Source organism: Entelurus aequoreus, linkage group LG14 (assembly GCF_033978785.1).
Source record: "Entelurus aequoreus isolate RoL-2023_Sb linkage group LG14, RoL_Eaeq_v1.1, whole genome shotgun sequence".
NCBI lineage: Eukaryota > Metazoa > Chordata > Actinopteri > Syngnathiformes > Syngnathidae > Entelurus > Entelurus aequoreus.
Window position 1 is genome coordinate 30,964,820 of NC_084744.1, and position 25,100 is coordinate 30,989,919.

The window sequence follows — 25,100 nt, forward strand, 5'->3', positions numbered from 1 at the left end:
GCAGTGGAATGCAAAAAGTTATGCAGCAGGCCACTTCAAACGACGTAGCGGGCCACATAAAATAGTTGGCAAGAACACATAAAAATATGTGTCGGTCCAAAAAAATTTAATTCGGCATATCACATAAAATGATGTAGTGGGCCCACATAAAATGATGTGGCGGTCACACAAAATTTTAAGCAGCATATCACATAAAATGATGTGGCGGTCACACAAAATTTAAGGTGGCATATCACATAAAATGACGTGGCGGGCCATATCCACCAAATTTAAGTCGGCATATCAAATAATGTCATGTTAAATGATGCAGCAGGCCACCTGAAATAAATTGGCACATCACATAAAATGATGCGGCAGACCACATGAAATGAAGCGGGAGGCCACATAAAATGAAACGGCAGGCCACATAAAATACTCGTCAGGGCATAAAATGATGTGGCGCGCCACTTAAATTAAATTGGCCTATAACATCAAATGATCTGGCGGGCCACTTAGGTTAAATCGGCATAACACATCAAATGAAGCGGCAGACCACGTAAAATTATGTGGCGGGCAATTTTAAATGAACCGGCGGGCCACTTAAAATTATGCAGTGGAATGCAAAAAGTTATGCAGCAGGCCACTTCAAACGATGTAGCCACATAAAATATATATCAAATAATGTCATGTTAAATGATGCGGCAAACTATCCAAAACGATGTAGCGAGCCACGTAAAATAGTTGGCAAGACCACATAAAATGATGTGGCGGTCCAAAAATATTTCAAACGGCATATCACATAAAATGTTGTGGTGGGCAATTTTAAATGATGCGGCGGGCCACTTAAAATGATGCAAAAAGTTATGCAGCAGGCCACTTCAAATGATGTAGCGGGCCACGTAAAATAGTTGGCAAGAAGACATAAAAATATGTGTTGGTCCAAAAACATTTAACGCGGCATATCACATAAAATGATGTGGCGGGCCCACATAAAATGATGTGGCGGTCACACAAAATTTAAAACGGCTTATCACATAAAATTATGTGGCGGGTCCACATAAAATGATGTGGCGGTCACACAAAATTTAAAACGGCATAGCACATAAAATTATGTGGCGGGCCATATAAATTATGCGGAAAACTACCTAAAATGATGTGGCGTGCCACCTCAAATGAAGTTGTCACATAAACCTGTTGGGTCTTTGTTGATAAGGTGCAATCTTTTATTCAGTCCGGTGTGTCTTAATCTAATGCGTGTTATAATTCCTTCCTCTTGTGTGCTCCCCCTTACAGTTCTTCCCGCTCCTGCTGTGTTCTGTATTGCATATAATTGTCTTCCTGTTGTACTCATGTCCCAGAGTAATTCCTTTCATGAATGATTTTGCCTCTGCCTTATATAGAAGGGATCTGTAGTTCCTCCCTCTACGTCACGGATCCTATGACCGCCTTCCTCGTTATCTCTCAAAATGGCTGGGAATCTACGTGAGATTGATACTATTTTGACCATATCTATTTATTCGCAACCGATTTTTAACTCTACCTCATTGCAGTTGTCACATAAACCTGTTGGGTCTTTGTTGATAAGGTGCAATTTCTTATTCAGTCCGGTATGTCTTAATCTAATGTGTGACATAATTCCTTCTTCTTGTGTGCTCCCCCTTACAGTTCTTCCCGCTCCTACTGTGTTCTGTATTGCATATAATTGTCTTCCTGTTGTACTCATGTCCCAGAGTAATTCCTTTCATGAATGATTTTGCCTCTGCCTTACTCAGAAAGGATCTGTAGTTCCTCCCTTTACGTCACGGATCATATGACTGGCTTCCTCGTTATCTCTCAAAATGGCTCGGAATCTAAATGAGATTGATACCATTTTGACCATATCTATTTATTTGCAACCCATTTTGACTCTACTTCATTGCAGTTGTCACATAATCTTGTTGGGTCTTTGTTGATAAGGTGCAATCTCAGTCTCTAAACCCTGTTTGTCTTAATCTAATGCGTGTTATAATTCCTTCGTGTTGTGTGCTCCCCCTTACAGTTCTTCCCGCTCCTACTGTGTTCTGTATTGCATATAATTGTCTTCCTGTTGTACTCATGTCCCAGAGTAATTCCTTTCATGAATGATTTTGCCTCTGCCTTACTCAGAAGGGATCTGTTGTTCCTCCCTCTACGTCACGGATCAGATGACCGGCTTCCTCGTTATCCCTCAAAATGGCTGGGAATCTACATGAGATTGACACCATTTTGACCATATCTATTTATTTGCAACCCATTTTGACTCTACTTCATTGCAGTTGTCACATAATCTTGTTGGGTGTTTGTTGATAAAGTGCAATCTTTTATTCAGTCCGGTGTGTCTTAATCTAATGCGTGTTATAATTCCTTCGTGTTGTGTGCTCCCCCTTACAGTTCTTCCCGCTCCTACTGTGTTCTGTATTGCATATAATTGCCTTCCTGTTGTACTCATGTTCCAGAGTAATTGCCACTATTTCAAAATATTTCCTTTCATGAAGGATTTGGCCTCTGCCTTACTCAGAAGGGATCTGTAGTTCCTCCCTCTACGTCACGGATCCTATGACCGCCTTCCTCGTTATCTCTCAAAATGGCTGGGAATCTACGTGAGATTGATACTATTTTGACCATATCTATTTATTCGCAACCGATTTTTAACTCTACCTCATTGCAGTTGTCACATAAACCTGTTGGGTCTTTGTTGATAAGGTGCAATCTCTTATTCAGTCCGGTATGTCTTAATCTAATGTGTGATATAATTCCTTCTTTTTGTGTGCTCCACCTTACAGTTCTTCCCGCTCCTACTGTGTTCTGTATTGCATATAATTGTCTTCCTGTTGTACTCATGTCCCAGAGTAATTCCTTTCATGAATGATTTTGCCTCTGCCTTACTCAGAAGGGATCTGTAGTTCCTCCCTCTACGTCACGGATCATATGACTGGCTTCCTCGTTATCTCTCAAAATGGCTCGGAATCTACGTGAGATTGATACTATTTTGACCATATCTATTTATTCGCAACCGATTTTTAACTCTACCTCATTGCAGTTGTCATATAAACCTGTTGGGTCTTTGTTGATAAGGTTCAATCTCAGTCTCTAAACCCGGTGTGTCTTAATCTAATGTGTGATATAATTCCTTCTTCTTGTGTGCTCCCCCTTACAGTTCTTCCCGCTCCTACTGTGTTCTGTATTGCATATAATTGCCTTCCTTGTGTACTCATGTCCCAGAGTAATTCCTTTCATGAATGATTTTGCCTCTGCCTTACTCAGAAGGGATCTGTAGTTCCTCCCTCTACGTCACGGATCAGATGACCGGCTTCCTCGTTATCTCTCAAAATGGCTCGGAATCTACGTGAGATTGATACTATTTTGACCATATCTATTTACTTGCAAACTTTTGAAGTCTTTTGGTGTCATAAATCATATATAATAATAGCTTCTATATAGTGGAAACTTGTTTCTCCATTATACTGGTACTTTAAGTCCCAGTTTCCTCCTTGGGAACGTTCACTCTGTACTTTAGCTTGAGAGAGTCAGCGTCCCCAAATGCCTTAGTCGAATGCAACAATCCGCAGAATGGTCCGTTGGTTCATGTCTGCTGGCTTTAGTACAATAACTTCACCTCTTGATCTTCCCGATTTCTTCGCACAGCCTGGAGAGGTACTGCGTGAGCTTGACCATGACGATTATGAGGGCCCCTACCACAAACATACACGAGGGCCACATCAGCGAGTGGAAGACAACGCTGTGATCGTAGAGCCGAGTCAGGAGAACCATATCCTGCTGCTCGCTGGGGTCGTAGTAGCACGGGACCTGCTGGTTGGCCTTCAGGCGCTCGGAGATGTTCACGATCATGGCGTGCATTTGGGCGCTGTTCTTCTGGCACCTGGGCACATAGAAACACTGCAAGGAAAAGATGGCCTGTGAGCTGTAGTTCACCCGTGTAACTGAGGCTAAAGAAGTCCTTGTACTCACTTCAGAGCTGGCATCCTGCGTCTCCTCATTGTGAGACAATCGACTGACGCGGCCCGTGTTATTGACGTTCACGTAGACTTGCAAACAGGGGTATTTGGAGACTCTCCAGCAGTCTGAGCCACAGTTGTAGGAACAGTTCATGTCTGCTGTGACCGTGGAGTTGAGCACAACACACACACCTTCCTCTGTCCACACACTGTTTTGACATTTAAACGGAGACTCGATTCAATGCAAATTGAGAAGAACAATAACACACTGGGAGGAATCTCATTCAAAGCAATTCAGCGGGGGTTGGATTTGTTTTGGCTTACTGCTGCTTGCATTACAATGGAACACAAATAACAATTACAGTGGTACCTCAACTTAAGAGTGCCCCAACTTAAAAGTGTTTTGAGTTAAGAGCTGTCTTCTTTTTTTTCTTCGGGACACTCAACGTTACATTACCGCCACCTACTGAATACTTGCCAACCCTCCCGGTTTTACCGGGAGACTCCCGGAATTCAGCGCCTCTCCCGGTAACCTACCGGAAGAAATTTTCTCCCGATAAACTCCCGGAATTCAGCCGGAGCTGGAGGCCACGCCCCCTCCAGCTCCATGCGGACCTGAGTGGGGACAGCGGCGACAGTCTGTTTTCACGTCCGCTTTCCCACGATATAAACAGCGTGCCTGCCCAATCACATTATAACTGTAGAATGATCGAGGGTGGGTTCTTCTTATGTGGGTTTATTGTTAGGCAGTTTCATTAACGTCCTCCCAGCGCGGTAACAACACACAACAACAGCAGTCACGTTTTCGTCTGCCGTAAAGCAGTTCGTCTGCCGTAAACAGCAATATTGTGACACTCTTAAACAGGACAATACTGCCATCTACTGGATAGCCACCGCAACACTGAAATTCAAGTATTTCTTTTATTTATATGTATAATAAAATAAATATATATATATATATATATATATATATATATATATATATATATATATATATATATATATATATATATATATATATATATATATAGCTAGAATTCACTGAAAGTCAATTATTTCATACATATATATATATATATATATATATATATATATATATATATATATATATATATATATATATATATATATATATATATATATATATATATATATATATATATATATATATATATATATATATATATATATATATATATACATATATATATATATATATATATATATATATATATAGTCTTCCCAACGTGTCCTGGGTCTTCCCTGTGGCCTCCTACCGGTTGGACGTGCCCTAAACACCTCCCTAGGGAGGCGTTCGGGTGGCATCCTGACCAGATGCCCGAACCACCTCATCTGGCTCCTCTCGATGTGGAGGAGCAGCGGCTTTACTTTGAGCTCCCCCCGGATGGCAGAGCTTCTCACCCTATCTCTAAGGGAGAGCCCCGCCACCCGGCGGAGGAAACTCATTTCGGCCGCTTGTACCTGTGATCTTGTCCACGCCCCCAACTACGCCCCACCCCCGACCACGCCCCACCCCACCCCCCACCTCCCGGAATCGGAGGTCTCAAGGTTGGCAAGTATGACCTACTGTAAACCTCTCTGGTCTAGAAACTCCGCTAAAATGTTTTGGTCGCTGCTTAGTACGCTTTAAGAGTAACTTCCTCTCTTACTTTTCTCCTTTCTGTACTGTACTTCCCACAATGAATGATTGTATGTTCCACGGACTCTACCTCATTGCAGTTGTCACATAATCCTGTTGGGTGTTTGTCGATAAGGTGCAATCTCTTACTCAGTCCGGTGTGTCCTAATCCAATGTGTGATATGATTCCTTCCTCTTGTGTGCTCCCCCTTACAGTTCTTCCCGCTCCCACTGTGTTATGTATTGCATAGGAGTATCTTCCTGTTGTACTCATGTTCAAGAGTAATTGCCACTATTTTGAAAAGATTTCCTTTCATGAATGATTTTGCCTCTGCTTTACTCAGATGTACCTCTCTTTGCTGCTCTAGCGTTTGTGTCTGCTTTGCCAGCTGATCTGCCAATTCATTGCCCTTTATGCCTGTGTGAGCCTAAACCCATAGGAACCTTACGCTGGTATTCACCCTCTCAAGCTTGGACAATAATTTATATATGTCATTACTATATCTCGTCTGCTTTGCGACCTAAAATGTGTAATGGAGATCAACGCTGATCTTGAGTCGTAGTTCTGACTCTTCTGCCCTCTGTAGTAACAGCTGTCTCTCGGCTGATCATTATGCTTTAAAGGGGACATTTGATTTTTTTTTTTCTACATTCAAAACACTTTCTTGCGGTCTACAAAACATGTAATGGTGGTGCTTTGGTCAAAATAATGCACAGATTATGTTTTACAGACCATCCTCAAGCCGCTTTCTGGCTGTCTCTTCAGTATGCATTCTTTTGTAGGCGGGCTTATTTTCATGCCGAAGTCCTTCTCTGGGACAAGCCCCCTTCGACTGCGTCGCCACCCCATCAGCCATGTTGTAGTTTTTAGCGCTTCCATTTGGGATCTACTAATAGACATACATTAGAACTGTATGACACGTTTTTTGCATGTGCTTTTAGGCTCCAGTCTGCCCCGCAACAAATGGACAGAGAAAAATAAATAGCCATTTTTATTCAGTTGTAGTCAATAAGTTGACTTGCACAAAGGTATTTGGGTAAATACGTCACTGAAGCTCGTTTGGGGAAGATTGCTTAATAAATATCTCCATGGTTTCATCAAACATTTCTGGGACGTATGGGGATCCCATATACAGGAAAAACAGGTAAGAAAATTTGGTTTATTGTTAAAAAATAAATAAATACAAAAAAAATATTTTATTTTAGAATTTTGCAAATTAAAAAAAAAATTTATGTTCACCTCATGCTATTATTACACAGTTGCATTAGCATATGACTATTATATTTATTTTACATAACAATTACAGTGTTTCCCATAAACTGCCAAGATACCCGTGGCGGTGGGGGCGTGGCTATGGGCGTGGTCACCATGACATCATCGAGTAATTTGCATAATTTACTACAATGATATGATTTTCTCTAAAAAGGCTAAAAAAATGTATATTTACTAATAAATAATAACAGTTTTGTTTTAAACGTCCATCCATCCATCCATCCATCCATTTTACAATATAATTACAACACTTTATGTACATATTTATATACAGATTTGAACAATGAGTTATTCACTGAAATATATTTATTAATTGTGGTTCTTACAAAAAATATATCTTATTAAATATAAAAGCTAAAATGTCTCTTAAAACTCTGCCCCTTTAATTAGTGCATACTAAATAATTTAACTTTAGCCTACTACTACAACCATATTATTTACCAGCAACATAAAGTGAAACAGAGGCAGAGGTGTCCTGCCACAGTCAGTAACAAATAAACAGAAGACAGTAGTGGTCAAATACAAATAAGGCAAGAAGAGAAGTATCCTACACTTCTCTTTTGTAAAGTAAATCTGAACAGCCTATATGGGCATCTACATCAACTATATGATTTGCCTGAGAAGCTGGACAGGACAAAAAAAAAAAAAAGTTTTTATTTTATTTGTGGCGGACGTAATTCTTTCGTGGCGGGCCGCCACAAATAAATGAATGTGTGGGAAACACTGAATTAATGGCTAACTTACTTTAAAATCTTTTTTTTTTTGCTTTGAAATCTTAAGTCAGGGTGACATGCAGATATTTAATTTCATTGAAACAAAAACATTTTGGGGATTATATGTAATATTTGTATTGTTTGTTGCATGATCAGTTAATAATAAAGTTAAAAGACATGCAATTTTTCTTTCAAAATAGAAACAAACAAATATATTTAGTAAGAAAGATAAAGTGCTTTATTGGCCCACTTGTATTCCAGGCTTTCGTGGGGCACATAACATTATGTGGGGGGCCAGATCTGGTCCCTGGGCCTAGAGTTTGATACTTGTGCTTTAAATCATTGGTTTTTAACCTTTTTGACCTCAGGGCTTAAATTTTCCTCTACAAAACGGGCCCAGGGCCCACACAAATAATAATTTTACCCTTGATTTTAATCGTATTCAATAATCATATCTAACCTACTGACAGTTTACTACCTTGTCAAATGATAAGAAATCATGTGTTAATCACAAAGATTAGTATTTAACACAAAGACTTTAGGCTTAGGTCAGGCTGATAAGAATTATAAGTACTAACCAAATATTCTGCATACGAAGAGACTCATAAATAACTGACGGAAAATAGATTTACAGTACAGGCCAAAAGTTTGGACACACCTTCTCATTTAATGTGTTTTCTTTATTTTCCCGACTATTTAAATTTTAGATTGTCACTGATGTACTTAACAAAAAAGGTGAAATAACAGAAAACATGTTTTATATTCTAGTTTCTTCAAATTAGCCACCCTTTGCACTGATTACTGCTTTGCACACTCTTGGCATTCTCTCCATGAGCTTCAAAAGGCAGTCACTTGAAATGGTTTTTACTTCACAGGTGTCATAGTTTTGATGCCTTCAGTGACAATCCAAAAAGTAAATAGTCATGAAAATAAAGAAAACGCATTGAAATGGGAAAATGTGCCCAAACTTTTGGTCTGTACTGTACAAGATTGCCTCGAATCAGATTTAATTGTATAAAATCAGTGAAAACCACTTCAGGTGACTCCCTCTTAAAGCTCATCGAGAGAATGCCAAGAGTGTGCAAAGCAGTAAAAGGGTGGCCATTTTGGAGAAACTAGAATACAAAACATGTTTTCAGTTATTTCACCTTTTTTTGTTGAGTACATAACTCCACATGTGTTCATTCATAGTTTTGATGCCTTCAGTGACAATCTACAATGTAAATAGTCATGAAAATAAAGAAAACACATTGAATGAGGAGAAGGTGCGTCCAAACTTTTGGTTTGTACTGTACATAAATCTATGTTGTACTAAAATAAATAAACTAAAATATTAAATAATATGTTTATTTATCTATAGTGTCCTTGGGTTTTTTGAAAGGCGTTTATGAATTAAATGTATTATTATTATTAAAACATTTTTATCATTATTATTATTAACATGCAGTGCAAATGAAAATACAGCTACACCATTTTAGCCCTAATTTTTGCGCTAAAGATGAGTTTAGTGCCAGACTTTGTCATTACTGCCACAAGTGGTGGAAAAGTGTATTACAACTGCGCACCGCTGCGGCCCAAACGCACAACAGCTGACAAACAGATATTTTTTGGAGGCCCTCCAGCAATGGGCCCCGTCCCCCGGTCATATGGTTAGGAAACACTGTTTTAAAGGCCTACTGAAACCCACTACTACCAACCACGCAGTCTGATAGTTTATATATCAATGATGAAATCTTAACATTGCAACACATGCCAATTTAACTTATAAAGTGCAATTTTAAATTTCCCGGGAAATATCCGGCTGAAAACGTCTCGGTATGATGACGTTTGCGCGTGACGTCACGGATTGAACGGAAGTATTGGGACACTATTGTGTCCCAATACAAACAGCGTCTGTTTTCATCGAAAAATTCCACAGTATTGTGGACATCTGTGTTGGTGAATCTTTTGCAATTTGTTTAATGAACAATGGAGATTGCAAAGGAGAAAGTTGTAGGTGGGATCGGTGTATTAGCGGCTGGCTGCAGCAACACAACCAGGAGGACTTTGACTTGGATAGCAGACGCGCTAGCCGACGCTAGCCGACGCTAGCCGACGCTAGCCACCGACCGCACGGATGATCAGGTGAAGTCCTTCGTCCTTCCGTTGATCGCTGGAACGCAGGTGAGCACGGGTGTAGATGAGCAGATGAGGGCTGGCGTAGGTGGAGTGATAATGTTTTTATCATAGCTCTGTGAGGTCCCGTTGCTAAGTTAGCTTCAATGGCGTCGTTAGCAACAGCATTGTTAAGCTTCGCCAAGCTGGGAATTATTAACCGTGTAGTTACATGCAGGCCTGGCCCTAACCAATCTGGCGCCCTAGGCAAGATTTTAGGTGGCGCCCCCCCACATCGGCAGTGAAGTGTATATACTCACAAGAAACCGAATAGCTTTGTCTTTGACCTTTTTTTTTACTTAAAGAAAGCAAATTAACATATTATATGAGAATGTTATGTTATGATTATCTTTAACCGAATCACAGCAGTGCTCAAATTAAAAAACAGCATTCCCTCTCATGTGATATTATTTAACATTAATGATGTGCACTTTAACAACTAGGTTTACAACTATACCTAATATATAAAGGGGTGGAAAAGTGACTATTACCTGCAGGGAAAACATTAGCTAACCAGAAGGCAATAACAATGTAAACAGAAAACACCTGCTTAAAAGATCTAATACAAATGTCCCTGAGGAATGTAAGGTGGGAGTACTGTAATTACCTAACGTTACATTATTATTTTCCATAACAATTTAGCCCCCTCCACAATATTAACCCGACGTTAAAACAGAACTAGCTATTTATTGATTAGCAATTGCTGAATCATGTAACATTAGCTTAATGCTAAAAAGCCAGGTTACTATCACATTCTGTAACAGACAAATAATTTCATGTAGGCTAACGTTACCTCCCTGCTATCTCTGTCTTTTTCTCGTTTCTCCTCTTATTTTCTCTTTTTTCTTCCCTGGGCACCTGACAGTTTTGGCCGTTTTGACATCTTGTGTTGATTTTTTGATGTGGTGACGTCCAAAAAGAGTCATGATACGGGAAGGGAGGGGTCGTAATGTTGTAACAAATAATATTTCTATTAAATAGGCTTTACTTTGCATTTTAATTAACGTGGGATTTTTTGTATTTAGAAATAATAGTACCAACTTTTTTCTTTTTTTTTCTTCTTTTTTTTCTCCAACATTTGTGGCACTGGCGTGGCGCCCCCTAATGGACGGCGCCCTTAGCATTTGCCTATACGGCCTATGCCACGGGCCGGCCCTGGTTACATGTCCATGGTTTAATAGTATTGTTGATCTTCTGTCTATCCTTCCAGTCAGGGATTTATTTCTTTTGTTTCTATCTGCATTTGAGCCCGATGCTATCACGTTAGCTCCGTAGCTAAAGAGCTTCGCCGATGTATTGTCGTGGAGATAAAAGTCACTGTGAATGTCCATTTCGCGTTCTCGACTCTCATTTTCAAGAGGATATAGTATCCGAGGTGGTTTAAAATACAAATCCGGCAGGACATTATAAAAAAAAATAAAAAAATAAAAAAATAAAATAAAATACAAATCCGTGATCACAATAGAAAAAGGAGAGAGTGTGGAATCCAATGAGCCCTTGTACTTAAGTTACGGTCAGAGCGAAAAAAGATACGTCCTGCACTGCACTCTAGTCCTTCACTCTCACGTTCCTCATCCACGAATCTTTCATCCTTGCTCAAATTAATGGGGTAATCGTCGCTTTCTCGGTCCGAATCGCTCTAGCTGCTGGTGTAAACAATGGGGAAATGTGAGGAGCCTTTCAACCTGTGACGTCACGCTACTTCCGGTACAGGCAAGGCTTTTTTTTATCAGCGACCAAAAGTTGCAAACTTTATCGTCGATGTTCTCTACTAAATCCTTTCAGCACAAATATGGCAATATCGCGAAATGATCAAGTATGACACATAGAATGGATCTGCTATCCCCGTTTCAATTTAAAAAAAATTCATTTCAGTAGGCCTTTAAGTTGCAGCGAAAAAATGGAGTTACAAGCATCCCCGCCCTTAGTTGGGGTAGGAAATGCTACAGTGAACCTCGTAAGAGTTGCCCAAAACATCTGATCCTACGATGGACATTGATTTGAGATACAAACGTGGTGAACCAATTAAGTTGAGGTACTACCGTATCTGAAAAGTATAACAGTATAACAGAATTCGGACCCTTACCTTTCCGCGTACGAACGTAATATGGTGATCCCAAGCACAAAGTACATCATGACAGAGGACAGGATCATTCCAAGACCCAGGAAAATAGCTCGATCTTCGCCGGGCTTGAGAGCCGTCACTGTCTTCTTTTTGTCCAGTATGTCTACCTCGCGGAATTTCTTATAAATTGATCTGATGATGCCATAACAGAACATATGAGGTGGATTGATATTATTAAAACAACCTGGTGTCGTTCCTCACCGCCTATCATCCCCGCCGCCTGACGCCGTGTTCCTGGCCCCGGCCACGAAGAACATGTTTCTTGATGATCCCCGTCCTCCTTTACTCGCTGAAGTGGACCGCAGAGAATGCTGAAAAGACCTGGAATGAAACATGGTTCGGTTTTGCTTTCCTTAAAGACAGAACGGTTTGAGGAGCCACAAATCAAGCCAGACTTACCTTTGGTGCATGTTTACCGTCAAATTCACAATTTAGCCAGCTACTCAAAAGATATCTGCATCTATGAATAAGCACTCTTTCATTTTTACGATGTGCCTGGGCCATAGTCTCGCCCCTGTTATGGCGAACTCCCTGGTCATAGCCATTAGGTAAACATTCGAAGCACAAAGAAACACTAAAAATGTAAACAGGATGACAGATGCAGGGTGTTAATGCTGGCCAGGGAAGAACCTACCCGCGGTATCATGAACACTGTCAACACGTAGTCATTGGGCTCGGCAAAACAACACTTTGCATGTTGATCCTCTTGCTCTCTGCAGGTCCTGGAGATAAAACACAGTGAGCTCAGCTACATGTGCAGCTTTAGTCACACACAACACACATGTGAATAAGTAAGTTGTGGATTGATGAAGGGTAAGGTCTATCAATAGGCTGATGATTAACCCTTAGATGGACAACCTACTAATACTTCCACGAGTGGGGTCAAAAATGAACCCATTTAAAGGCCTACTGAAATGAAATGTTCTTATTTAAATCCATTCTGTGTCATACTTGATCATTTTGCGATATTGCCATATTTTTGCTGAAAGGATTTAGTAGAGAACAGCGACGATAAAGTTCGCAACTTTTGGTCGCTGATAAAAAAAAGTCTTGCCTGTACCGGAAGTAGCGTGACGTCACAGGTTGAAGGGCTTCTTTACATTTCCCCATTGTTTACACCAGCAGCGCGAGCGATTCGGACCGAGAAAGCGACGATTACCCCATTAATTTGAGCGAGGATGAAAGATTTGTGGATGAGGATTGTGAGAGTGAAGGACTAGAGTGCAGTGCAGGACGTATCTTTTTTCGCTCCGACCGTAACTTGGGTACAAGCTGGCTCATTGGATTCCACACGTTCTCCTTTTTCTATTGTGGATCACGGATTTGTATTTTAAACCACCTCGGATACTATATCCTCTTGAAAATGAGAGTCGAGAACGCGAAATGGACATTCACAGTGACTTTTATCTCCACGACAATACATCGGCGAAGCAGTTTAGCTACGGAGCTAACGTGATAGCATCGGGCTTAAATGCAGATAGAAACAAAATAAACAAGCCCCTGATTGGAAGGATAGACAGAAGATCAACAATACTACCAAACTCTGGACATGTAACCACACGGTTAATGCTTTCCAGCCTGGCAAAGCCTAGCAATGCTGTTGCTAATGACGCCATTGAAGCTAACTTAGCTACGGGACCTAGATAGAGCTATGCTAAAAACATTAGCTCTCCACCTACGCCAGCCCTCATCTGCTCATCAACACCCGTGCTCACTTGCGTTCCAGCTATCGACGGCGCGACGAAGGACTTCACCCGATCATCGATGCGGTCGGCGGCTAGCGTCGGATAGCGCGTCTGCTATCCAACTCAAAGTCCTCCTGGTTGTGTTGCTGCAGCCGGCCGCTAATACACCGATCCCACCTACAGCTTTCTTCTTTGCTGTCTCAATTGTTCATTAAACAAATTGCAAAAGATTCACCAACACAGATGTCCAGAATACTGTGGAATTTTGCGATGAAAACAGAGTTGTTTGTATTGGATACAATGTGTCCCAATACTTCCGCTTCAACCATTGACGTCACGCGCATACGTCATCATACATAGACGTTTTCAACCGGAAGTTTCCCGGGAAATTTAAAATTGCACTTTATAAGTTAACCCAGCCGTATTGGCATGTGTTGCAATGTTAAGATTTCATCATTGATATATAAACTATCAGACTGCGTGGTCGGTAGTAGTGGCTTTCAGTAGGCCTTTAAAATCCATGCGTTTTTTTGCAATACCTGGGTTGTTATTCTTCATAATCTCAAAATCTTTACAACAATTGGAATATTTTCATATTCCAAATATTCCTCATAAAACATGTGTGACATATATGTTATATTTTATATTGCTACTTACCAATCGGTCCGCAGACCGGTACCGGGCCGCAGCCCGGTGGTTGGGGACCACTGTTGTAGAATATTGGTTGCGACATGACCAAAATTCAATGGTCAAATCAACGTCAGAACCCAACATTGATTAAATGTTGTGAAAGAGCATGTTGTTTCAACGTTATGTCTGAGTTGCTCAACGTCAGGACGAGGGTTGTACGGTCTACCGGTACTAGTATAGTACCGCGATACTAATCATATTCGGTACTATACCGCCTCTAAAAAGGACCGGTCCCCCACCCTTCACGCCATGACATTGCTGGTTTTAAGAGCAGAGGAGCATGTTCGGCAGCACACGCACACACACGGAGTACTTACAAGCAGACACAGTGTGTAGACAGAAAAGGGAGAATGGACGCATTTTGGCTTAAAAACTAACGATAAAGGTGAAGTTTTAACACTGAAACGCCCTCAGGAAGAGGTGCTTTAAGTATAAGACATGGCTAGCTAGCGGCTAACGTCAAGGCGCAGTCTGCAGTGTTTTAGCTACTTCTAAATCACTAATCCTGGTTTCCATGGCAACGAATAGAGTAAGTGTCTTACAAGTATCATCCCTGCAGGACGAGGAATAGCTAAACATGCTTCACTACACACCGTAGCTCACCGGAGTCACAATGTAAACAAACGTAATGGGTGGATCTACACCTAACATCCAGTGTAATGATACCAAGTACAGAAGCGTATCAAGTCGATACTACTATGATTACATTGACATTTTTAAACACCACCAAAAAAAAAAAATTTTTTTTTTTTTAAATGTAAATTATGTTTATAAACTCAGGAAATATGTCCCTGGACACATGAGGACTTTGACTATGACCAATGTATGATCCTGTTACTACTTGGTATCAGATTGATACCCACATTTGTGGTATCATCCGAAACTAATGTAAAGCATCCAAACAACAGAAGAATAAGTGATTATTACATTTTAACAGCAGTGTAGATAGAACATGTTGAAACAGAAAGTAAGCAGATATTAACAGTACATTAACATTTTTACAGCTTGTCCTTAATAATGTTGACAAAATAATAGAAGGATAAAAATGACACAATATGTTACTGCATATGTCAGCAGACAAATTAGGAGCTTTAGATTGTTTACTTACTGCTAAAAGACAAGTTGTTGTATGTTCACAATTTTATTTGAGGACAAAATTGCAATAAGAAACATATGTTTAATGTACCCTAAGATTTTTTGTTAAAATAAAGCCAATAATGCAAATTTTTTTGTCGTCCCCTTTATTTTTTTTATTTTTTTTATTTTTTTTTTTAAAAATTTTATTTTTTATTTTTTATTTTTTTTAATTTATTTATTTTTTTATTAATTTTTTTGTCCTGTTCAGCTTCTCAGGCAAATCATATATTTGATGTAGATGCCCACAGATTTACTTTACAAAAGAGAAGTGGTCCCCTTTATTTAGAAAAGTATCGAAATTAGAGATGTCCGATAATATCGGACTGCCGATATTATCGGCCGATAAATGCTTTAAAATGTAATATCGGAAATGATCGGTATCGGTTTCAAAAAGTAAAATGTATGACTTTTTAAAAGGCCGCTGTACGGAGTGGTACACGGACGTAGGGAGAAGTACAGAGCAGTTGCGTCTCCCAGTCATACTTGCCAACCCTCCCGATTTTCTCGGGAGACTCCCGAATTTCCGAGCCTCTCCCGAAAATCTCCCGGGGCAACCATTCTCCCAAATTTCTCCCAATTTCCACACGGACAACAATATTGGGGGCGTGCCTTAAAGGCACTGCCTTTGCGTGCCGGCCCAATCACATAATATCTACGGCTTTCCACACACACAAGTGAATGCAAGGCATACTTGGTCAACAGCCATACAGGTCACACTGAGGGTGGCCGTATAAACAACTTTAACACTGTTACAAATATGCGCCACACTGTGAACCCACACCAAACAAGAATGACAAACACATTTCGGGAGAACATCCGCACCGTAACACAACATAAACACAACAGAACAGCATGTCCCAAATTCCAAGCTGCTGATTTGAGGCATGTTAAAAAAAATAATAAATATGGCAGTGCCATGTTGGCATTTTTTTCCCATAACTTGAGTTGATTTATTTTGGAAAACCTTGTTACATTGTTTAATGCATCCAGCGGGGCATCACAACAAAATTAGGCATAATCATGTGTTAATTCCAAGACTGTATATATCGGTATCGGTTGAAATCGGAATCTGTGATTAAGAGTTGGACAATATCGGAATATCGGATATCGGCAAAAAAGCCATTATTGGACATCCCTAATCGAAATACATTTTGGTCCCGGGACAACACAGGTTTGGACCCCAGTTTGCAAACAAAGTAATGCCAATGTGTTTACGGCATACTTGCCAACCCTCCCGGTTTTACCGGGAGACTCCCGGAATTCAGCGCCTCTCCCGATAACCTCCCGGAAGAAATTTTCTCCCGACAAACTCCCAGAATTAAGCCGGAGCTGGAGGCCACGCCCCCTCCAGCTCCATGCGGACCTGAGTGGGGACAGCGGCGACAGTCTGTTTTCACGTCCGCTTTCCCACGATATAAACAGCGTGCCTGCCCAATCACGTTATAACTGTAGAATGATCGAGGGCGAGTTCTTGGTTTCTTATGTGGGTTTATTGTTAGGCAGTTTCCTTAACGTCCTCCCAGCGCGGTAACAACACACAACAACAGCGGTCACGTTTTCATCTACCGTAAAGCAGTTCGCCTGCCGTAAACAGCAATGTTGTGACACTCTTAAACAGGAAAATACTGCCATCTACTGGATAGCCTCCGGAACACTGAAATTCATGTATTTCTTTTATTTATATGTATAATAAAAAAAAAATATATATATATATATAGCTTGAATTCACTGAGAGTCAAGTGTTTCATACATATATATATATATATATATATATATATATATATATATATATATATATATATATATATATATATATATATATATATATATATATATATATATATATATATATATATATATATATGTGTATATATATATATATATATATATATATATATATATATATATATATGAAATATTTATGAAATACTCGAGTTGGTGAATTCCAGCTGTAAATATACTCCTCCCCTTTTAACCACGCCCCCAACCCCGACCACGCCCCACCCCACCCCCCACCTCCCGGAATCGGAGGTCTCAAGGTTGGCAAGTATGGTTTACGGTGGTCCAACTTCCTCTAAACCAGTGTTTTCCAACCTTTTTTTGAGCCGAGGCACATTTTTTTCATTGAAAAAATGCGGAGGCACACCACCAGCAGAAATCATTAAAAAATGAAACTCGGCAGTCGATATTGACAATAAAGTCGTTGTCGCAATTGTTGGATATGACTTTAAAGCATAACCAAGCATGCATCAATGTAGCTCTTGTCTTAAAGTAAGTGTACTGTCACCACCTGTCACATCACGCCCTGACTTATTTGGACTTTTTTGCTGTTTTTTATGTGTAGTGTTTTAGTTCTTGTCCTGCGCTCCTATTTTGGTGGCTTTTTCTCTTTTTTTGGCATTTTCCTGTAGCAGTTTCATGTCTTCCTTTGAGCGATAATCCCCGCACCCGCTTTGTTTTTGCAATCAAGAACATTTCAGTTGTTTTTATCCTTCTTTGTGGGGACATTGTCGATTGTCATGTCATTATATGCTCCGCAGTAAGTCTTTGCTGTCGTCCAGCATTCCGTTTTTGTTTACTTTGTAAGCCAGTTCGGTTTTTAGTTTCGTTCTGCGTAGCCTTCCCTAAGCTTCAATGCCTTTTCTTAGGGGCACTCACCTTTTGTTTATTTTTGGTTTAAGCATTAGACACCTTTTTACCTGCACGCTGCCTCCCGCTGTTTCCGACATCTACAAAGCAATTAGCTACCTGCTGCCACCTACTGATATGGAAGAGTATAACGTGGTAAGTCTGCCGATCTCCAGACAGCACCGACACTCAACAACAACACATTATTAGCGGATTATAATTACTGGTTTGCAAAAAATAGTTTTAACCCACGGCACACCAGACGGTATCTCACAGTGGTTGAAAAACACTGCTCTAAACAACAGGAGCACTCTTGGATTTGCTGCAAAAAAAATGTTTGTCTCCCAAGTTTTGCGGTGAAACTCCGAGTGACCACGCAGTGGACAACAAACAAGCAGATGCAGGGGGAAATCATCTAATTGGGCTGCGCAGGACAAAAACAAGCCAACAAATTCTTGGTGGATGAGTAATTTCCTGGTTGTATTACATTCCCAGCTGCTTCAGGGACCACTTTCTGACAGTGTGAGTGACACCAAGCATTAACGTCGCCACGCTTTCCTGGAAGCATTCCTGGCCAATTTTTGCATGCAAAAAGAGTCCCACTTACGTGATTTCCACGCCGTGTCTTACAAACGCTCGCTCCCCGTATGAACACGCTGGCCATTGCGTCCCCGAGTGTGTCAAGTTCCACACATACCTGTATTGGTTTCAGCTAAACATGGCCCACATACATTTTAAGAATCGCCGCCGTACTCCTCGGACTAACTTTACAGTCAAGACTCAAACGTGCAACACCCGTGAGAGCGGCTCCCCCTCGTTGTAAACCACAGCTCTGCGGAGGCCGGACTTACTGTGACAGGTGACTTCCTGTCATAGAGCTCGTAAAGAATAGCCGGAGACACTCTTTTTCCAGTCTGACCTTTCCGGAAACCTCCACGGCAGCTCCGGGAGAAGGAAAATAATCTTGAGACATTCAAGAAAAAACGGAATGTTTTCCACAAGTGTGTCCTGTTTTTCCCCCCCATGAAATGTGTTGTTTTCTACACTGCAAAAACGGAAATCTAAGTAAGATGAAATATCTCAAATAAGGGTGATATTTGCTTATTTTCTGTCTGATAAGATAATTCTTCTCACTAAGCAGATTTTATGTTAGAGTGTTTTACTTGTTTTAAGTGTTTTGGTCCTAAATGATCTCAGTAAGATATTACAGCTTGTTGCTGAGAATTGATGACCTATATTGAGTAAAACATGCTTGAAACTAGAATATCAACTGTTGCAAAGCTGTGTCATCAACACTCACAAGTATAAAACTACTTTTTTAAAGTAATAATTACTTACTTCAAGCATGAAAAAAAAATCATGATGCCGAGCACATATCATTATGTCAAGATAATGGCACTAGCATTTACTTCATTTAAGAATATTTTTCAACATATTGAGCAAAAAGGTCTCATAATTTTTTCCTACCAAGAAAAGTGCACTTGTTATTAGTGATAATATACTTATTTTAAGGTATTTTTGGGTTCATTGAGGTTAGCTAATTAGGGACCGCAATGTCCCTTTGGGACAGAGGACCCTATTGAAATTGTAAGGTTTTATTATTATTATTAAACCGGCCGCCTCTTTGAGCTGTAATTTGACCCCCTTAACATGCTTCAAAACTCACCACATTTGACACACACATCAGGACTGGCGAAAATTGCCATCTAATAAAAAAAAACAAACCCCAAAACTCAAAATTGCGCTCTAGCGCCCCCTTAGGAAAAAACACAGACAAAACTGCTTGTAACTTCCGGTAGGAATGTCGTAGAGACATGAAACAAAAACCTCTATGTAGGTCTGACTTATACATTGACATCTTTCAGCAAAAATCAACAGGAAGTTGGCTATTCCCCCTTCAGAACAAAAGTTGACTAAAAACAGTCACTTTCGCCTATTTGAGCTGTAATTTGACCCCCTTAACATGCTTCAAAACTCACCAAACTGGACACACACATCAGGACTGGCAAAAATTGCGATCTAATAAAAAAAAACAACCCCAAAACTCAAAATTGCATGAAACAAAAACCTCTATGTAGGTCTCACTTAGACCTACATTTCATATATTGACAACCCCCAGCAAAAATCAACAGGAAGTTTGCAATTCCCCCTTCAAAACAAAAGTTTTGTAAAAACCGGTCACCTTTTTTCAAACATTATCTCCTCTGAGCGCGTTTGTCGTTTCGGCTTCAAACTAGCACAGGAGAGAGATTGAACCCTTCTGATTAAAAGAGTTTTAAATACTGCTCCGGTTTGGATTTTATGTGCCGTCAAAGTCGGTCCTGTCCATCGCTGCTTGGAGCTTTAATTTTACTTGTTTTGGAAAGTCTTGACAAGCCAAATTTTCTTGTTCTATTGGCAGATAATTTTGCTTAGTTCAAGTAAAATACCCCTAATTTTATTTTTTTTCTTTCTTTCTTGTTTTTGAACACTGACTTTTTGCAGTGTACTCATAAAACGATCAAAAAGTATCCTGTAAATGTACAAAACCCAAAACCAGTGAAGTTGGCACGTTGTGTAAATGGTAAATAAAAACAGAATACAATGATTTGCAAATCCTTTTCAACTTATATTCAATTGAATAGACTGCAAAGACAAGATATTTCATGTTCCAACTGACAAAACTTTTTTTTTTTTGCAAATAATCATTAACTTAGAATTTATGGCAACGACACGTTGCAAAATAGTTGGCACAGGGGCATTTTTACCACTGTGTTACATGGCCTTTCTTTTTAACAACACTCAGTAAACGTTTGGGAACTGAGGAGACACATTTTTGAAGCTTCTCAGGTGGAATTCTTTCCCATTCTTGCTTGATGTACAGCTTAAGTTGTTCAACAATCCGGGGGTCTCCCTTGTGCTATTTTAGGCTTCATAATGCGCCACACATTTTCAATGGGAGACAGGTCTGGACTACAGGCAGGCCAGTCTAGTACCCACACTTTTTTACTATGAAGCCACGCTGTTGTAACACATGCAGAATGTGGCTTGGCATTGTCTTGCTGAAATAAGCAGGGGCGTCAATGAAAAAGACGTTGCTTGGATGGCAACATTTGTTGCTCCAAAACCTGTATGTACCTTTCAGCATTAATGGCGCCTTCACAGATGTGTAAGTTACCCATGTCTTGGGCACTAATACACCCCCATACCATCACACATGCTGGCTTTTCAACTTTGCGCCTATAACAATCCGGATGGTTCTTTTCCCCTTTGTTCCGGACGACACAACGTCCACAGTTTCCAAAAACAATTTGAAATGTGGACTCGTCAGACCATAGAACACTTTTCCACTTTGTATCAGTCCATCTTAGATGATCTCGGGCCCAGCGAAGCCGACTGCGTTTCTGGGTGTTGTTGATAAATGGCTTTCGCTTTGCATAGTACAGTTTTAAGTTGCACTTACAAATATAGCGATTAACTGTAGTTACTGACAGTGGTTTTCTAAAGTATTCCTGAGCCCATGTGGTGATGTCCGTTACACACTGATGTCGCTTTTTGATGCTGTACTGCCTGAGTGATCCAAGTTCACAGGCATTACCGCTTATGTGCAGTGATTTCTTTCAGACACAGGCAGTCCTGTTGAGGGCCACATTGTAATTATGGCTGCCCTCATATGGCCACATTAAATTATTTGGAAAATCACATTGAATGATGTTACAGGTCACATTTAAATAATGTGGCAGACCACAGTGAATGATGTTAGAAGCCACTTTTAAATAACATATGGCAGGCCACAGTGAATGATGTGATGAGCCACATAAAATGATGTGGTAGGCCATTTTAAATTATGTGATCAACCACATTGAATGATGTTGCAGGTCACTTTAAATAATATGGCAGGCCACATAAAATGATAAGGTAGGCCAAATTTAATTATGTGATCGACCACATTGAATGATGTTGTAGGCCACTTTAAATTATGTGATCGACCACATTGAATGATGTTGTAGGCCACTTTAAATTATGTGATCGACCACATTGAATGATGTTGTAGGCCACTTTAAATTATGTGATCGACCACATTGAATGATGTTGTAGGCCACTTTAAATTATGTGATCGACCACATTGAATGAGTTGCAGGTCACTTTAAATAATGTGGCAGACCACAGTGAATGACATTACAGGCCACATTTAAATAATATGGCAGGCCTCAGTGAATGATGTGACGGGCCACATAAAATGATAAGGTAGGGCCCTTTAAATTATGCGATCGACCACGTTGAATGATGTTGCAAGTCACTTTAAATATTGTGGCGTTCCACAGTGAATGATGTTACAGGCCATTTTTAAATAATATGGCAGGCCACTGTGAATAATGTGACGGGCCACATAAAATGACGTGGTAGGCCACATTTAATTATGTGATCGACCACATTGAATGATGTTGCAGGTCACTTTATATAATGAGGCAGACCACAGTGAATGGTGTGACGGGCCACATTTAAATAATATGGCAGGCCACATTAACAATGTGGCAGAACACATTTAGCAATGTGGCTGACCACATTGAAGAACGTGAGAGAACCACATAAAATGACATGGTGGGCCACATAAATTATGTGGTAGACCAAATTGAATAACGTGATGGGCCACTTTAAAATGATGTGGTGGCCACATTAAATTATGTTGTAGACCACGTGGAATGGTGTGGCAGACTACATTGAATAACGTGACAAGCCATGTAAAATCACCTTAGATAACGTGGCAAAGTGTCAAAATTGCTACTGACAGTTTGGTCATGTTTGTGTTTTCCTGTATTTGGCGTTTTAATTCCTGTCCAGTGCTCTTATTTCTCGTTTCTACTTCCTGTGTTTTTTAATCACTTCCTGTCCCGTTACTCTTGTTTTGTCAGTATTTCCTGTTTGGTCTTTGTGTTTTGAAGCACGTCCTTCCAGCACACCGGATTCTCATTAATTAGTTTTATTTAGTTCCACCTGGGTGCCTCATTCTGTGCTGGATCCTTCTACTTGTTAGTCGGCTTCCTGTGCACCTCCCTGTTGCCAATAAATATATTTCTACCTGCAAGCCGTCTGCTATCTCTTCATCCTTGGTGTCACGCTGCAAGCAACGCTCACCAGATCGTGACAGAAATTATCCAGCCAGTAAGTGACCCCGCAGAGATTTCTATGCCCCAGCAGCTTGATAAGATTTTGGCACTGATTGAAACGTTCTTCAGCCTCTCATTAAGCTCCCTCCCACCCATCCTTGTAGTCTGTTGGTCTCTCTGGGGACGTCTGGGATCCGTCCCTTGGGGGGTTTATGAGTAGCTGTGCAGCTGGGGAGGCACAGCTACAGTGAGGTCGTCCACGATGTTACCATGATTCCCTGCTGGGATGACCTCATTGAAGCAGGACGGCTTGCTGGCAGCGACGCTGCAGTCGCTGCCTGCATCTCCAGTGGGTCTGCCGCAGTCGCCGGTCGCATCTCCAGTGGGTCTGCCGCAGTCGCTGCTCACATCTCCAATTGGTCCGCCGCGATCGCCGCCCGCATCTCCAGTGGGTCCGCAGCGGTCGCCACCCGCATCTCCAATGGGTCCGCCGCGGTCACAGCCCGCATCTCCAGTGGGTATGCCATGGTCGCCGCCCACATCTCCAGTGGGTCTGCCATGGTCGCCGCCCGCATCTCCAGTTGGTCTTCCGCAGTGGTCGCCGGCATCTGCAGTGGGTCTGCCGCGGTCGCCGCCCGCATCTCCAGTGGGTCTGCCGCAGTCGCCGCCCACATCTACAGTGGGTCTGCCACGGTCGCCGCCCGCATCTCCAGTGGGTCTCCAGTGGGTCTCCAGTGGGTCTGTCATGATCACCGCCCGTATTTCCAGTGGGTCTGCCGCGGTCGCCACCCGCATCTCCAGTGGGTCTGCCGCAGTCGCCGCCCACATCTACAGTGGGTCTGCCACGGTCGCCGCCCGCATTTACAGTGGGTCTCCAGTGGGTCTGTCATGATCACCGCCAGCATCTCCAGTGGGTCTGCCGAAGTCGCCGCCCGCTTCTCCAGTGGGTCTGCCACGGTCACCGCCCGCTTCTCCAGTGGGTCTGCCGCGGTCACCGCCCGCTTCTCCAGTGGGTCTGCCACGGTCGCCGCCCGCATCTCTAGTGGATCTACCGCAGTCACCGCTCGCATCTCCAGTGGGTCTGCCGCAGTCGTCGCCCGCATCCCCAGTGGGTCTGCCGCGGTCGCCGCCCGCATCTCCAGTGGGTCTTCCGCAGTGGTCGCCGGCATCTCGAGTGGGTCTGCCACAGTTGCCGCCCACATCTACAGTGGGTCTGCCACGGTCGCCGCCCGCATCTCCAGTGGGTCTCCAGTGGGTCTGTCATGATCACCGCCCGTATCTCCAGTGGGTCTGCCGCGGTCTCCGCCCGCATCTCCAATGGGTCTGACGCGGGCGCGGCCCGCATCTCCAGTGGGTCTGACGCGGGCGTGGCCCGCATCTCCAGTGGGTCTGCCGCGGTCACCGCCCGCTTCTCCAGTGGGTCTGCCGCGGTCACCGCCCGCTTCTCCAGTGGGTCTGCCACGGTCGCCGCCCGCATCTCTAGTGGATCTACCGCGGTCACCGCTCGCATCTCCAGTGGGTCTGCCGCAGTCGTCGCCCGCATCCCCAGTGGGTCTGCCGCGGTCGCCGCCCGCATCTCCAGTGGGTCTTCCGCAGTGGTCGCCGGCATCTCGAGTGGGTCTGCCACAGTTGCCGCCCACATCTACAGTGGGTCTGCCACGGTCGCCGCCCGCATCTCCAGTGGGTCTCCAGTGGGTCTGTCATGATCACCGCCCGTATCTCCAGTGGGTCTGCCGCGGTCTCCGCCCGCATCTCCAATGGGTCTGACGCGGGCGCGGCCCGCATCTCCAGTGGGTCTGACGCGGGCGCGGCCCGCATCTCCAGTGGGTCTGCCGCGGTCACCGCCCGCTTCTCCAGTGGGTCTGCCGCGGTCACCGCCCGCTTCTCCAGTGGGTCTGCCACGGTCGCCGCCCGCATCTCTAGTGGATCTACCGCGGTCACCGCTCGCATCTCCAGTGGGTCTGCCGCAGTCGTCGCCCGCATCCCCAGTGGGTCTGCCGCGGTCGCCGCCCGCAT

At 42.2% G+C, this 25,100-nt stretch overlaps 1 protein-coding gene across 2 annotated transcripts; it reads right to left on the reverse strand.

The window, feature by feature from the left end:
• Nucleotides 1–675: 675 nt before the first annotated feature.
• LOC133664728 (calcium-activated potassium channel subunit beta-2-like) lies at nt 676–18,764 on the reverse strand. Of its 2 annotated transcripts, XM_062069586.1 has the most exons (6): nt 18,605–18,764; nt 12,492–12,579; nt 12,059–12,178; nt 11,819–11,989; nt 3,967–4,162; nt 676–3,894 (listed from the first exon to the last, which is right to left on the reverse strand). In XM_062069586.1, exons 3-6 carry the CDS (start codon nt 12,112–12,114, stop codon nt 3,610–3,612), a joined length of 708 nt encoding a protein of 235 aa, XP_061925570.1. In that variant the 5' UTR covers nt 12,115–12,178; nt 12,492–12,579; nt 18,605–18,764; the 3' UTR covers nt 676–3,609. The 2 variants fall into 2 exon arrangements, with proteins under 2 accessions (XP_061925570.1, XP_061925569.1); XM_062069585.1 differs by lacking the exons at nt 12,492–12,579; nt 18,605–18,764 and adding an exon at nt 12,257–12,295.
• Between the last annotated feature and the right edge of the window lie 6,336 nt (nt 18,765–25,100).